Raw genomic sequence first — 16,452 nt, forward strand, 5'->3', positions numbered from 1 at the left:
CCAAATGTTTCTTGACATTAGGTAAGGGCTGTAAATACAGAGCACGAAGCAAGAAGCTTATCGTTAACTTGAAAACTGAAAAACAAAATTGAAACATTAAAGACTACGCACTCTAATATACTGAGTAAGTTTGCTGTTTGTGTATTGAATCAACCAGAATGCTGAACAACAGCTTAAAGCTTAAAATGAAGCACATGTTGGGAGGCTGGCTATTTGGAATCGAAAAGTGTTATTCAAAGATACCCCTAGTAACAGTTTACAAATATAAAAAAAGCCCTTACAGCTGAACACCAAATTTAAAAAAAAAAAATTTAAAATGCAATTGTTTTATTCAGTAATGTCTCACCAAATCAGATACAAAAAATGTTTCAATTCAGCTGCACAGAGAATCAGCAGTGTACATCTTATCTCACTGTGCCTTTTACTTTACATTCTAATGCTCAGCTCTTCATCTATGCATGAACATAAAACTGGGTTGATTGTATCTGGAATAGGTCCAAATAGAGAAACAACAAATCATTTGTATTCACTTCAAATAGCTGGTGATGGGCTGCTGTGCGTACAGCATGTCTAAATAAATCACCACTAAGATGGAATTGGAGATCAGAAATATCAATGATCACCTCAAGTCTTTGGAAAAACGCTGCAGCTTGGAAGGGTCAGATAGATCCTCTGTGGTATTACTAAGGGCCTCTGTGACCTTGTAGTGAGATGAGAGGGAGAAGCTGCCTGGAGCACATCGCCACATTTTTAATTACTACTGGCAAGGTGGGCTGCTACAGTCTGTGTGAGATCTGGAAGAGAGATTTGGCTAATGCGGTGTGTTTTGGGCTTGTGTGTGCTGCACGTGCCCTTTAGTAATTGTTGTGTGTATGTAGACTGCATGTGTAAATGTGACGTTAAAGTGATTTATCTTTTAAACCCTTTTACATAAGGAACTACTTGCACTGAAATGCTTGAAATTGTGAGACAACTTATGGAATTTCAAGAAAGAAAAAGTTGCTCAGAGTTGGATGAGGACTAGTCTGTTCTTAAAATTGATCTTTGTAAACTTAAGCCCTTAAAAACTGGGTTCACTGCTCAGCCCGACATATTTTGTCACTGTCCTACATTTGTCTCTGACATTTAAGAGATGGAAAAGCTCTTGGAATTGCCTCATGTCATGACTCAGAGACTTTATTTTATGTCTGTATATTATATGTTTATATCTGAGTTAAATCTGAGGGAGCACTGCATGGTCAGATTCTACTTATAAAACTAGAAAGATTATAAAAATGACTTTTAGTCCATTTGTGTTCTTATTGCAAAGGCTGAAACAAGGAAACTTTGATCAATTTTAAATTTTTAATCCAAATAACAGGTTATTTCCAAAATCCATCATTTAAGCTCTAACTTTATATTTTACATAAAATATAATAAGAACATTAAGTTTTAGCATGAAGTGACAGTAACTTATAAAATGAGAAGCCAAATGAGAAGTTTTACAAGTTAGCTAAAGAAAACAGTGAACACTAGAAAGTTGTGGCTTTTCTGCAAGTAACACAGGAGCTCAGCTTTTTGTGTACAGGCTTTGAGAGGCACGAGAAGTTCTAATACCTTTGCTGCATGAAGCCTTGTAAAATTAAGCCCACTCCTTACACTGTGGTTTGAACACTGCAAAAATGTGTTATCTTAATATGATTAAAAGCTTTAGATTTAGACTGTTATCGTGAAATGATCTGTCCTTGCTGTGAGCTCCTGAAATAAGGACAAATGTGAAATTCTTGTTTATTCTGGCTTGTTTAAAGATCTTTTCATCCACAGTGAGAAAGAAGTGAAAAGAAGCATTACTTGTTTTGAGGATGTTTTTACTTAATAAAATGAAAAATACTTTATTAATCCACAAAGGGAAATTCAATAATTTAATAAAGGACTTGAAAGTTTAAAGATTTTTCTCACTTGTCGAAAGTCTCATGCTTTTTCCTTATTTCAGGAAATCTTGCCCTGTATGTTTTATTAAGACCACTCACTCATTGTTGCAGAGTGTGTGAATTGGTACTGGGAGATTTTGAAACTAACTTTTACAGCTGAAATACCGCAGCATTAAAAGTGCCTAACCAAGCATAGTTTAAATTGCATCGGAGTAAAGAAAGCAAGATAGGACATCTGCTAGTGAGCAGGCCAATGTTATAGTAGCCTTTGCCCCTTTGAATGACTAAAAAAAACTTCCCCTATGAGAGTTTTTTTTTTTTGTTTTGTTTTGTTCAACTGAGTTTCCAGTCTTGCCCTTTGTCTTCCATAATCTGTTCCACATGTTGGCAGAGGCAAGAGGAATCACCACATGTAAGCAGGCAATAAGGTATATTAGCAGAATGAAAAACATTCCAAATAAAGGTTAAACAAGGATTTTTCTGCTTTTCAACAGCTGGAGCTCTTAGGAGCAAAACAAAACACATGAGCTTATCTCAGGTGGACATAAACAATCTCCCTCCATTTAGTTGTTAGAGGTTTTGTGTCATCAGATTGGTCTGAGAATCACCGTTGTGCTCATGAGGAAACCATCCAGGCATCTTGAGTGCAGATGTGCAACATAGGATTTAAATAAATGCAGATTAAGTCTATGGTGGAAAAGCCCCTCGAAGCCCTCAAAGACTAGTGGGTGATTTTTTATGTAACAGTGGTGGCGTGATAATACCTTTCTGTCTGTGTAACTGATGGCTGTTATCCATGTGTTGCTGTAAAAACTGGTTACATTGACAAGTGTTAAAAAAACTCCTTAGCGATCTGTGTAGAGAGTAGTGATTTTGGGAGGCTGAATTTTGAATCACCAAATGGGTGAAGTTTTGTCGAATTGGGATCTCCAGAAATCATTGGGCTTCTCACAGTTGACATTAACAAGGATGCACGGTAACATAGGCTTGCAATTTGTAATTTTATCCTTCCATACATCTGTTTCCAGTAAATCTGTCTTTTAAATAGTCATTCAGGCAGGTTCTGTTTTTAACCACAATGGCACCACTTTCATAGAAAATAAGGTTGAAATAAGTCTGCACTTACAGCAACCATACTGTGAATAATAAAGAGCGCTGATGTCCAGAAGAAGACGAAGGTTTGATGAAAAGATTACCTTCATACCTAAAGTGAGGATGTGCTTGAACTCCACAAGGTGTCAGTGCACTTTAAGCAAATCTTGTAGTGTACCTCTTGGTTTCAGTCAGAATTACAATATCCTTGTGTTGATCGCTATCATGAATCACGAGTTCTTCTTAATCTTTACAAAGTATGTAATTAACCCTGAACTGATTCATATCGCTCATTAAATGAACACAGATAGGAGAGTGAAAATAGGACATGGTGCCTTATTATCCCAGCTCTGCTGTTAGCATCAAAATACTGGGTACTTTTCAAATTCGGCTATGAAAGCTATGCATTTTTACAAAAACCCCTTTCATTATTCTTGATAGTGTCTTTACTCTGCATGAGTGCATAAAATAAAGACTGTAATCATATGCTTCTGGAAATAGAAAAGTATGATCCTACCAGTAAGCCATTCACTCAGACTAAATGTGAAAAGTTACATTAAGCAAATGCTGATGCATTGCACTGACTTGTACATTGTAATCTTGACCTTATAAAGATAAAATGTGTTTAAATGTGGGTGGTTGTGACTGATGCTGATAAATTGTATGTTTAGCACAAAGTGAAGGATTTATATATTATATAGTGTCTGCTGTGAATCAGAAAAACATTTGCAGAGCTTTCTAATAAGCATTCAATTAAGATTTATTTCCCAATACTGCCTTAGATTTTCAAGTCATTAGTTTGTTCAAAATACTCGTAGTAAGAATGTGCCGAGTTTTCTACAGATTATTTGTTTTTATTGTTGTAATGAATTGATTTACAGAAGATGTGCTCCAAATATGCTTAGGCTGCAGCAGCTGAACTGAATAATATGTGTCTATAAAAACACAATTACTGTGTTTGATTCAGCAGATTTTATGGATAGGTGTGTGTGTGTGTGGATCTCAGGAATCTGAATCAAAATGTTTACATTTGAAGAGCATAAATCCTTTTAACTTACTTTCTAAGGGATGAATCAAATAGCTAAGCTGCTTTTCTCATCGCCATAACATTTAAACACACTGGAACTGGGATCAAGATATACCTATACTGTACAAACACCCAGATTCTCTCACACTATCAGCATTTAAGCCGCTCGAAAGGTCATACATGCATAGATCTTCTGTTCCTCTGAATATTTACAGATCTATTTACACTCTGAATGTGATGCTTTGCTGACATTTGAAGTAAAAAATGAAAAAGGTGATTTGCTTGCACCCTTTGACTATGAATGGATGTCTATGCATGTCTGTGTCGCCGCTGTGGTATGATCCCTGAACGGATGAAGTCACAAACTGCAAATGTAGACCTGAGTTCTGTTGAACGACTGCATCTAGGTTCATCCAGACATTTCTTATCCACCTGAAGAGAAAGAGTTATGACTAACTGTATTTCTTCATTTTCTTTCATTGCAGCTGTCATTTGCAGCAACAACCCCGGTTCTGGCAGACAAGAAAAAGTACCCCAATTTCTTCCGTACTGTCCCATCTGACAACGCTGTGAACCCAGCAGTGGTGAAGTTTCTCAACTACTATAACTGGACTCGTGTGGGGACGCTCACACAGGACGTTCAGAGGTTTTCTGAGGTTAGTTTTTCATGTTTATTCCACAGTTCATTCTTTATGCAGTGTAAATATATGCACTTTTGTTTTCACTTGGATTCTCCCGCATTACCAACACATGTAGGGAAAACAGGACTACTTGGCCATTTTTACACCTCATTCATTTTACTGTGTCAGATTCAGTACCATGTAGAAGATCCAAGCATGGCTACAACAGCCTGACCAACTCATCCTAATCAACTGTCTTGTCATATTTTGTTGATGGATAGTATCCTTTTCTTCAACAAGGACTTGTTGAAGGGCATCCAGTGTGGTTGTTGTATCAACTATAGCAGGTAAAGTAAGCCTGAGCTGATCCCAAGTGTCCACTGGGGTTGAGGTCTGGACTAATGGCAGCCCATTCTACCTCCTCCGTTCCCAAATTCTCAACCCAGATACCCAAAGTACTCTGTAATGATTCTGGCTCTGGAGGGGAGAATGTTGTTTTACTGGAGGATGTAGGTCCCAGATTCATGAGAAATAGGACCACCGGCTACAGAGTCCCATATGTCTGTCTGTATGTAGGTCCGACATCTGTGACTGGAACACACCTGGCAGCTCAACCAAACATGCAAGTTTCTCCAGTTCCTCCTTGAGCTCTTGATATTTTTCTCATGTTCCCTTTTCCTGGTATTGTTATCATTCAGCATGGGTACATCGATAACATCAGCTTTCCTCTGCTGCTACATCATCATCACAATGTGTGGTTGGTTACTATTTTGACAGCCAGTACTAGAAAGGATTTTAGAATATCAGCTCTCTCTTTCTGCACCAACTTGGGAAATGTTTCCTATTGTAACCTATGAATCTTCAGTCCATATTCAATACTTGTTTCTTTAGGCTTTGCTGGCTGCTTGGTCATGTTTTTCCATGTATTCTTAGGTGCTGGATCGTTTTAGGGGGCCTCTTTGCATGGCCTGAACGTGGGACCCTTCCTGGTGTGGTAGATAGGTCTCCACAGCTGGTGCTCATTGCTCATTGACTGCTGCCGTGATTAGCACCTCTGTGCTGCCCTTTGTTGGAGAATTTTTCTTTAATGGAAGCACAATGACAAATGAAGTAAACGTTTCAGGGGACAAGTCTTTGATTCTGATAAAAAGGTTACAGTCAGTTTTAAGGGCTCAGCAGTCTAGGGAGTGTTGCACCAGTCAAAAGGCATACTGCTTTTTATACGATATGCTATCAACATAACAGAAGCCAGGTGTTGGTCCCAGTGGGCCATCCTCAGTGGTGCTACCACTGCAAGTCAGGCCATTGTTACCCCTTTAGGACAGAATCCAGACAGCAGAGCCAGACATTGCATTCCTCAAGCAGATATAATGAGTGCATAAAGATAAGATAACAGAGTGACAATTAAAAATCAAATTTCCATCACATACGTAGTCCAAGCCCATCTAGTTATCGGAAGGACTTGTTGGGTTTTTCCTTCCATGGTGGGTCCTCCTTGTCCTCTTGTTTCCATTGCTACATGCAAAATATACTTTTCCTTTAAAGTACCATAATTTTAGCTAAATGCAGTAGCTTTTGGTAATTTAACACACACACACACACACACACACACACAAATAAAGAAACAAAAAAAAAGCTTTTAGCATTTAATTCTCTTTAAACAATTAGAATGGTTCTTATAAATCTGCTATATTGCAACAAAATCTAATTTTTATGATATAGAAGGATAGAAATCTCATGATTCACTAATTAAAAGTTAATGAGTTAGCAGAATGAATTTCAGTGCTGTGTGAAGCTTTTAAACACAGAAGGGGAAATATATGAAAAAGGTAAATATCTGATGCATTTCCAGCCACCATAACGCAGGAAAAAAAGTAGGATTAGAATTTCAGCTCCTCTAAATTGGGAGGCAATATCAATATTTACAAAATCCACCATCATTTCCATTTATGCAACTTTAGTGGTACATTATCCAGATTTGTTGCCTATAAGTTCTCTAACTTGATAGTTTATCTTAACTGGACGCAGCTAATTTAAAAACTAAAGATATGTATCGTCCAAATAATCTTTTTTTTATTATTATTTTCTGCCTGGTGATACAAGGAACTCTGGAAAAGGTCAGTCTAAGCATTTCTGAGCTAATTTAGCTTTTATATCATTTGCACTGCTTACCACTATCATGATCTCTTTTTTTTTTCTTTGTTCTTTCTTGACTTTATTTTGATAAACCGGATCATGTTTGTGTATCAGTTGGAGAGGAAGTGGGGTTGGCCCCTTCAGAGAGATCTGTTCCAGTCGGCCCTTGAACAACCTTTCTGGCTCAGAGACCCAAGCTTTTGACTATTGGCAAGCGGTGCCTCGGCATGTGGTTCCTCTGTGTTTTCAGAGCCAATGAGCAAAAACTTTTGGAAAAAACAAAACAAGACAAAAAGCAAAAGCAAACTGCATTAAAATGAGATAGAATTATTAGCAGCATTCTTAATCATGTATCAACTTGATAAAAAACACATTCAAGATCCTAATATTGCAGTTCATACGAGTGTTGGACACTACAGTCTGCTTTTCATTGTAAAGCTACAGGCGACATTATTTTTATCCATGACTGCTTCGTGACCTCGTAACAAATAACCATGAGAGTGAAGTGCCTCAAAATGTTTCCAGCTTCTAAACATATCTGTGTAGACCTCCAGTCATCCACGTCCAGGTAATGGTAGGGGCTTGAAGAAAGAGAAACTGAATGAGCAATTGACACAACAACATTATTATTCCATATGCAGTGAGGTATGTATGGGTGGGATACAGCCCAATGTGGTGTTTGCACAGATATTTTGGGGACTTTGTGGCTACTTTGGAATTAGCCCTCTCTTCCACACTACAATGCTGGTTCACTTCTTACCGGGACAAATCACCATGGTAACATATGCTGAACGGCTAACCGGCATCAGAGCAGGTTATGTTCTGGATAAGAGACCAACGAGTATAAAAGCACCGCCTCCTGACCAGCCACTTCTCTTGGGAAATAGCTACTCGGTCTGTCAACATAAGTGCACAGATCTTGAGAAGAGTGCTTTGGAGGGAAAGCGTTTGTTGTACTAGATGCAACCTTTTGATGGAGAAATAAAGCCTTGTCGCTGATTGTTTTCAAGTATGTTTTCGTACTTGTTTTTTTCTGTTTGTTCCTAAGTTGGTTTCACTTCATTAGAGTTGCATCTGAAACAATAAGGCAAAGAATGATGGTCACACATGGCAAAACTGCAGAACCATGAGTTTGTGGAAGACACAACTATCTAAGTATCATTGTGACTAACTGTCATCGTGGTAAGGAATTAATATTCCCACACAAAATGCACCCACATGTGGGTCTGTGTAGTAATAAAGTGAAATTGAATGATGAGAGTGCTCTCTGTTTTATTGCCAGTTGAATTCATGTTTTATAATCTCAGAAATTTACTGATTGACAAAGTCAGAACACTTCTGCCAGCATCACTTCTTGCTGTTGCTGTAGCAACAGTGTTGCTCTTGGCCTGAATGATGGCTTTTAAGTTTTCATATTTTTTAAAAAATAATTATCTAATGATCAAAATTGGAAAACCATGCATTGAATTACAGAGTTTATAACAGCCCTCGTAGTACGCTTGTCAGGATGTCTGGGTAAGTCAGCCCAGGTAAAAGAGAGATATCTCGAGGATGTAGTACTGTATGCTTTGTAGTACAGGCCTTAGGTGAAATTGTAGTTAAACTTCAGTCAAGGTGCATCTTCAGGATAACAGGCACATTTTTGTTGGCAGTCGTGTACCTGGGCAGAAAAGACAGATGGAGTGAGGTCCTTATTAAACTGTCATGGCTTCACTAAACAGGGGTCAACTGTCTCCTAGATACAGTTCAATGCAGCCTTGACATCTGTCTTCTGGTATTTTCACAACCATTTCGACCTTGGTTCATCTTACACTCACATTTCACATAAAAGCCCCACATGTAGCCACGGTAACCTTAAGAATGCACATGATGGACTGACCCGGTCCAAGACAAATGTGACCTTTAGAAAGACTGAAACAAAATGCATGACCAAAACAAACAATCAAACAAAAAAAAAAGATGTTTGTGCCATACTTGATCTCTAAGGATTTCTAAGTGAAACATTTATTGACTGTCCACCGTCCAGGTTGGATATTCTTTACGTAAATTCAAATGTTTCCCAACAAATATCAACTTAGCTTTTGTGTTTCAACATGGATTTTACAGTTTAATGGGTTGTAGTGGGGCGTGGGACCATTGTGTAAAACGTAATTAAAAACAGAATACAGTCATTCATTTATTCATTATCCTAATTGCTTAGTCCGATTAAGGGTCGTGGGGAAGCTGGAGCCTATCCTAGCAGTCTTTGGGTGAAAGGCAGGGTACACCCTGGACAGCTCGCCAGTCCATCGCAGGGCAAACAGAATACAGTGAATTGTAAATCACTGCATTCCGGTCATCAGCAGAAACACTTGACCTTTAACGCCATTATACCTTCCAACACCAACCGTACATCTACAGCCAAAGTTGTTTGGAGTGATCCTGATGCCAGATCTTATTTTAGTAGAATGCAAAAAGAGAATATGAAGAGGAAATTTTCCAACCCCAAAAGTCATGTTAACAGGAGATGATTACAGAAAAAGTCATCCAGCGGAGAAATACAAAATGCTTGTTAGCCTTTATATAAAAAAAAATTGATTTCTTGCTAATGAATGGTAAATTAGATTTAGCAATTGATTTCTGTGACCACATGAACGATTTACGACATGGCCTTTTCTGTAACAATTTTAATGTATTCAGAAATGTATAAATGTATCATTAAGGTCTTGTGCATTTATAACCACATGGAACAGAATTTGGCATTGGTATAAAGGGAACATTTAGAGCCTAAATTCTGCTCTGTTGGACTCTTTAAATACAACCATTAGCCTGTAAACAATATGAATTGAATATATATACCAGGTTCCTTTACCTGCACATAACAGCCAGACTCCACTTCAGTACAGATGCTCTGAACTACAAACATGTTGGATTTTATGCCTTCTGAGAAAGTGTAAATTAATCCTTAAAATCAAAGATTGTGGTGAGCTATAAACTGAAAATTGCTCATACTAAAGATGTGTCCAGGATCAACTCTGAAAGCAGCTTTAGTTTCTTTGGACTTTTACGGCATCCTGCAAGTTCCCGTCGTAATAAAACAGCAAAATATAGATCCCAGTTTATATTACAAGCATGTCGAGAAGTTCTGTTATAAATGAGGACCACCTTCATCTGTGTTGACCCAGCACTTTTCTCCTTTGTCATTGGGGTTGAAAATTATTTAAAAACATATTTTTGAAGTTGTCATAAGTTGTATTTTAACCTTGACAGAAACATTTGCATTAGCATACAAAATCTGCTCCATTATTATCAGCAGCTATCATCTTCTTATTCATAGGAAAAACAGATGTAACACTAGAATTGATCCAAACATTTAGCTCAAGGTATTGAGGATTTAAAAATCATGTTCAACTGAAATGTAAGCTACAGAGAGACAAATATTAGTCATGCTTTTGGATAGTGACATAAACTATTTACACAATTATATCTGCAATATGGCACCATCTTCTACCTCTTTTATTAGACATACCTCTTTTATTAGAAAGAGGTATGTCAGAGGTATTGAAAGCATATATTTGAGAAACATATTGGGAGCTCTTGCCTCCAGGCCCTGGTTTAAAACAATCTACTCGGCAGCTAAGGGCTGGGATGTTGAGATGGGGGTGTGTATAAGAAGTCTCACAGCAAATCGCAGAGAGACCAAATCCCTTTATCGCTCCCTTCCTGAAAGCACTGAGGGGCTTAGGATGGGAGGAAGACAGACAGCCCGATTCAATCAACCTGCCGTGAGATTGGCCTGTAATCCTGATTTACAAATATGCAAGCATTGCTTCCACACCTCATGATTCATCCAATCCTCTGTCAAGTTCAGAAAATTCTGGTTTTTAGTTCATTTTGAAAATCCTTGCAGCATGTTGCAAACAGTTTGGGGAATGGAAACTATTAAATCTAAGTTTGATCTTTTGTTTTTTTAAGTAGAAAAATGTAACAAGAGAGGTATATTCTATTGCTGCATACATATATTGCAGATTACATTAAAGCTCAGTGTTTTCTTGACCTCTTACAGATTAATATAACTGTGTTAAACAGTACATAATTAGATGATCTTCACCACTGTGTGCAATCACTTCGTTTAACAGAAACAGTCTTTAAAGAGAACTGAGGAGACAAGATGCTGGACTTTTAAGAAAGGGAAATTGTCTCATTTTTATCTGATAAAGAGTCCTAGCTGCTCAACAGTCATGGCTTTCTTTGCTATTTCTTGTTAATGTTTAACCGATCTGTCAAATGATTTTGCGAGAATGAAAAGTCTGGACTCCAGGTTGGCCAGTCCAGCACTCAGACTCCTGTACTACAAAGCCACGGTGTTGTACTAGATATGTTTTCTTCTTCTTTGTTCAAGAACTTAAACCTGCATGAGCCTGATACAAACAGTGTTGTCAGGTCAAACCTATTTAAATCACGTCTGTGTGTCATTGTGAGACCGCTCATATGGTTACTGTTACATAACGCTTGTTAAGGATTCAGTCCGTTGCTTGCCCGCCACTCACAAACACCTACGCTTTGGTGTCCCCTAGAAATATAACCTGCAAGCCAAAGTCAGTTTGTCACACCTATTTTTAGGTACAACTGGAACACACTTCTACACACATGTACCTTGTTTATGGATGAAGAATAATGTCCCATTTATTGCACATTTGTTGTAGATTGCAGTTAGAGATTAGAACAAATAAAGAGTACGGTAGGAATTTGCAAGTATTATGATGGCTATTCACACAATGCACATAATCACACAACACACACACAGCAATCAACATTATTGAAAGTGCCAGACAAACATGGCTCACCCAGGAACAAAGCAGCAATCATCAGAAAGTCGGATGACAGACCTGACTGAGAGCAGGATTAGGACTCTGTCCTCTGCCTGGATCCCTCTGCGCTAAAGTGTTTAATTATACTATGATCACTGATAAATGCAGCAGAAGTTACTGGCTCAGCACCCGTTCTGTCGCAGTTTCTCTCTCTCTTGCCCTCCCTTTCACAAAATCTTTGCTCTATAATAGGCTGAGTGTGTGTATGGATTTCACAGTTTTCCATTGTAAATAATGTTGTTTAAACCCTTCTCCAGAATGACAACTTTATGTTATTCTACATCAAGTTTAAGGTCATGAGAGAAAAACCAATTTGAGCTGCTATTTGTAGTTGTAGTTTGGATATGCACTAGTCTGGCATTATAGCATTTGCAGGGTAATTTCCATGTTAGTCTTCAATACAGTAAGCAATCCAGCAAGGTCCCATCACACCGGCATACTTGTAAACTGCATGACAATATAAAGGCTGAGGTTATAAATTCAAGCAGTTTTATATATTCCAATGTCAAGGATGATTGGAAGATTGTCATGGTTTCTGCCTTAGTCTGGTTTTCTCCCAGCTTCATCTGAAGGCATCATCCCTTGAAGCAGTGATTACCAATGGACCTCACTGGTGCTACTCCTTATTTAAGCACCAGTCTTTTCACTTCTCATTGCTAGATTCTCCTCAGCTCAACAGTCAAAGTTTCAAGTTGCTGACCTCTTGCTTACCCCTGGATTGATGTACTTTCCTGGTACCCGCCTGGTAATTCCATGCCTTCCTTTTTGGAGCTTTATTGGTTTTTGTATTGTTCCGAAAAAGTGAAAGACATGTGCCCGAAACATCACAAAATTAAATGGCCAAAGGAGCATCTTCTGGTATCCAGACTTTAATTTTTAATCCTGGATTGTTCTACTTGATTTGGATTTTGGATGAAGTTTGTGTTCTCAGGATGGGATGGAGAGGAATGCTGCACCTGTAGGAGTTCCTATCTGGCTTTATGAAGGTCCAGATAACTTTAACGTTTGTATTCCAGATTTTCTCTAGTTGTCAGCAACTTTCAAAGAGATCCTCAAAGATCTCAACATCACCACTGATACATTAATTTCTTTTGCACCATTCTCAAGTCATTTTAAGAGTCTTACCTCTGTTCTCTAACCTCCCATGGAGCTGCTGTGTGGATTGATCCTTTTTAAAGAAATGCCGACCTTAGTTATTATTAAAATGTTACTTTTCCTATCCTGAGGTCTCTGATCTATTTGGCATTCCATCATCTGAGCTGTTACATTATCAGTATTAAGTATTAAAATTAATCCACAAGTCCTATTCATCTGACAGGGCATATTTCATAAACAAACAGCAATATCCATGGCAGTCATTGAGACTGTATTACTGTATGGATGTGGGACGTGGAAGCTGACTAGTGCTAGTGGGGAAAAGATTTAACTCTTTTAAATGAGGTGCTTCAGATGCATAACAAGGATCAAATGGCAGGAACACATTGTGTAAAATAAAATACCGAAGACTAGAAGGAAGATAAAATGGAATGATGGCAGCTATATTTTAGGAAACGACTTTCTGGAAGGAAGGTGATGATGTGGAAACCTGAAATCCTTCTGGTGACAAACTGGAGAGGATGATCGCATGATGAAGCTCATGGACCTCATCCAGTGACTGGGCAGTTTTAAGAGTGCACAACTTGGCATGCAGAGGATATGATAAGCTAAATATAGAAATTACTGAAAACTAAATCATCTCAAATCCCTATTTGCTCAAGTTTTAAATGAAGACATGGCTTTTAAAACAGTGGAGGACAACATGCACATGCAGCGTAGGTGTGCAGTGATACCTCTTTATTTTATAGATCTTATAGAATTAAGAAAAAAATTCCAAAATACACAACTGGTTGTAAATATAAGGACTTTCATCAATATGCTTTCCACGAACAGGTGCGTGACTGTTTTGCTGCTTTGTATTTGTGCAGCAGGACAGTAGGATTATTTATATTTAATGCCGGGGATTCCCAGGCTGCCCCAAACAATGGCGGATGGTTTTTTTTTGTTATGCAGGAAAGCTGCTCACTTGTTCCCCTCCTACCAGGTTTCAATTCATCTGTCCCCTTCGTCTCTCGCGCTGTTTAACCCACACCGTCCAGCAGAACACAGATGTGTTTGTCCTTTTTCAGCTCTGTGACGGAAACACACAAGCAGAAAAAATGAAAATCCTCTTTTGAAAAGGGTTTTATTCCTGGAGGTAATGTGCTTTTTTTTTTAAATTCCTTTTTTGGCTTTAGCTTCTGCATTGTTGGGTGTGTTTGTGATGGAGCTTGGCTCCACAACACATTTCCACTACATACAAATAGTTTTCTAACACCTCATCTGCCTATGTGTTACTCTAACTCACCTTAACAAATGCTGCTCTAACCATCTCCTCTCTTGCCAAACCTTGCTTCTCTTTTAGCCCTGCAGAAGTCAGGCACTTTAGATCAACACTCCAAACAACACAACAGGGCATTTTACTTTGTGTAGACCACCAAACCAGCTGTTGCTCAAGAGCAAAACCAGGTCGTATCGATCCACTCCAACCACCCTGTTGTTTCAGCTCAGCGAGCAATACATTGGAGGAAATGTTTGCACAAATGTGAATGTTGTTCAGGGGGATGTAGATTTCTCTCCTGGGTACTAAAGGAGCAGGTGATGATGATAGCAGACATCTGGAGACATTAATGAAATAAAATTGAGGCTGCTTGGACTTAAGATTGATTTTCAGGTGGTGACAACCTGATCTGACAACACAAAATGTTTGTTGTGACTCGTCTTTACGCAAGTATCACTAGTAGGGTAGTAACTACGTTGTAATAAGTGAGATATATTTCCTTACACCATTCTGATGAAAATCTGCCAATTTATTTTTAAACAGTGGGAGTTTCCTTTTGTTTGATAAGATTAACTTTAGTCATCAAAAAGCCAGTTTCACCATCTGCAAATGTTCTGCTTACCTTTTATGTGTCTTTGAAAGACTACTGGAAATATATGCTGGAAGAATGGTTATAATTTAGAATTCAGGCTAAGCAAACAGTCGTTCATGCTCAGGAAACTACTGAGCCTCAAACAGCCACTAGATTTTTAGGAGACGAATGTCTTTGCCAGACATAAAAGTTTGTTCATGAATTGTAATGTGTGTGTTCTTTTCAGTTCCGTGGTGTCAGCCAGTATACTGTTGAACCGCATGAATTAGCATGTAAAGCAAAGCATGCAAACACAGGGCAAAGGCATGGGACCTTCATCTGTAAGCTGCTCTGTGCTCTGTTGTTATTGCCAACTGTGCTTGGCATGAACATTTGAGAATACACACCCTCTGATGTCTCAGCATGATGTCTCAGTGCGACTTTTTTTCTTTTTCTTTTTTTCTGGGAAGGGGTAGGCGGGGGGGTTGGAGGGACTGGTGGCAGCCTCAGGGCATGGCCAGAGGAAATGAGAAAAATATGTTCAGAAAGAGAGGAAGAGATGTCATGAGTGAGGCCCAGCATGAAACAGACCCTCTCGTGGCAAACATTTTCACATCTTCTTATGTGTAACTGATTATATTAGGAACAGCTGCATAGGAATGACTGTGTCAGGAATGAGATGTTGGAAACGATCGCTTATCAGCTATCCTCACAGTGGCTGAGCCAGTGTTAATGTTATTAGTTACACCTGTGGTTTTCCTGCTATGACAACTCAAAATATCATACTGTGCACGAAGGAGGTGGGTGTGAGGGACGAATCGCAGTTCAGTGTGTTTGTGATGATAAACCACCTCGGGCTTGCCATCCCAGTAGGGCACCTGCTCCATTCTCCTCATCCTCTGATCACATTACTCATCATTCCACTGAATCAATACATCAAAGCAGACATACAGCTGCTGCAGATACATCAACCAGCCAAGATAAGCTACTAGCATTTTTCTCGAGTGTGTATTCTTCCTTCTTATTCTGGGAAAAACAGATGCATATGCTGATGAAACATGAACATTTTTTTCTTTCATGTGCAGAATAGCGCAATGCAATTGTTGTCAATTTTGAAGAGCTCAAAGATAAAAAAAAAAAAAAAAAAAGTTTAAATATGGAATTGTGAAAATGATTTTTTGTATTTTATAAACTGCACAAATGTATTTAGTCAATCTGGTATGTTGCAGTTCATTTTAACGTAGTAAAATCATGCCTGTGTTCTCACTTTTGTGAAAACATTGTGTTTTAGATCTATTGTTGTGACCTTTAGTGTTTTGGTGACCTAGATGACTGTGTTTCTCCCAACAAAGCAGTAACCTCTAAATCAGTTTTAACCGATTCCAAAATCTTTGACCCAAACTACAAAAGGACTCAAATTATTTCTGTTTATTATCATTAACAAAAATTATTTCACTTTACCTGGCCAAAGCACACAGCCAAAGACAACTTATTGCTGGGAAAATGTGGACTGATTTCCATATTCTCTAAGCTAAACATGGTGTATTACCTGATAAGTCTGCCTAAATTTTTTTTTCATGTTTCAATTAAAAAATGCAACTTTTTCTACTGACTGTAAATGTTGGCGCAGACCCATCATGCAAGCGATGATGCAAGGGTCTACTTTTTGCTCGAGACTTTCTACAGGAATTTTATTGTTAGTTATATTGTATAGTATGAAAGCCAGAGAATGAGTAAGTGAGGCATGCGGGTATAGAGCAGGTAATCACCTGCGCTATTTACTGTAAGAAAATATGCATACAGATAAAAACTGCTGTGCTCTATACTGTACGCTGTCCCATGAACATGGACACATAGTCTTTCATCATGTCTCTGCAGATTCTTCCCATT

The 16,452-nt window shown here is 38.4% G+C and overlaps 1 protein-coding gene across 1 annotated transcript in view; it reads left to right on the forward strand.

The window, feature by feature from the left end:
• Positions 1-16,452, forward strand: part of gabbr2 (gamma-aminobutyric acid (GABA) B receptor, 2) — a gene marked incomplete at both ends in the record, with an annotated part of 193,450 nt that overhangs the window by 88,980 nt on the left and 88,018 nt on the right. Inside the window, one exon of the mRNA XM_079259213.1 lies at positions 4,515-4,685. Within this exon, the coding sequence (XP_079115339.1) occupies positions 4,515-4,685 (171 nt within the window). The remainder of the gene's footprint in view (positions 1-4,514; positions 4,686-16,452) is intronic.

This window comes from Telmatherina bonti (genome assembly GCF_933228915.1).
Source record: "Telmatherina bonti genome assembly, chromosome: 19".
Classification (NCBI taxonomy): domain Eukaryota; kingdom Metazoa; phylum Chordata; class Actinopteri; order Atheriniformes; family Telmatherinidae; genus Telmatherina; species Telmatherina bonti.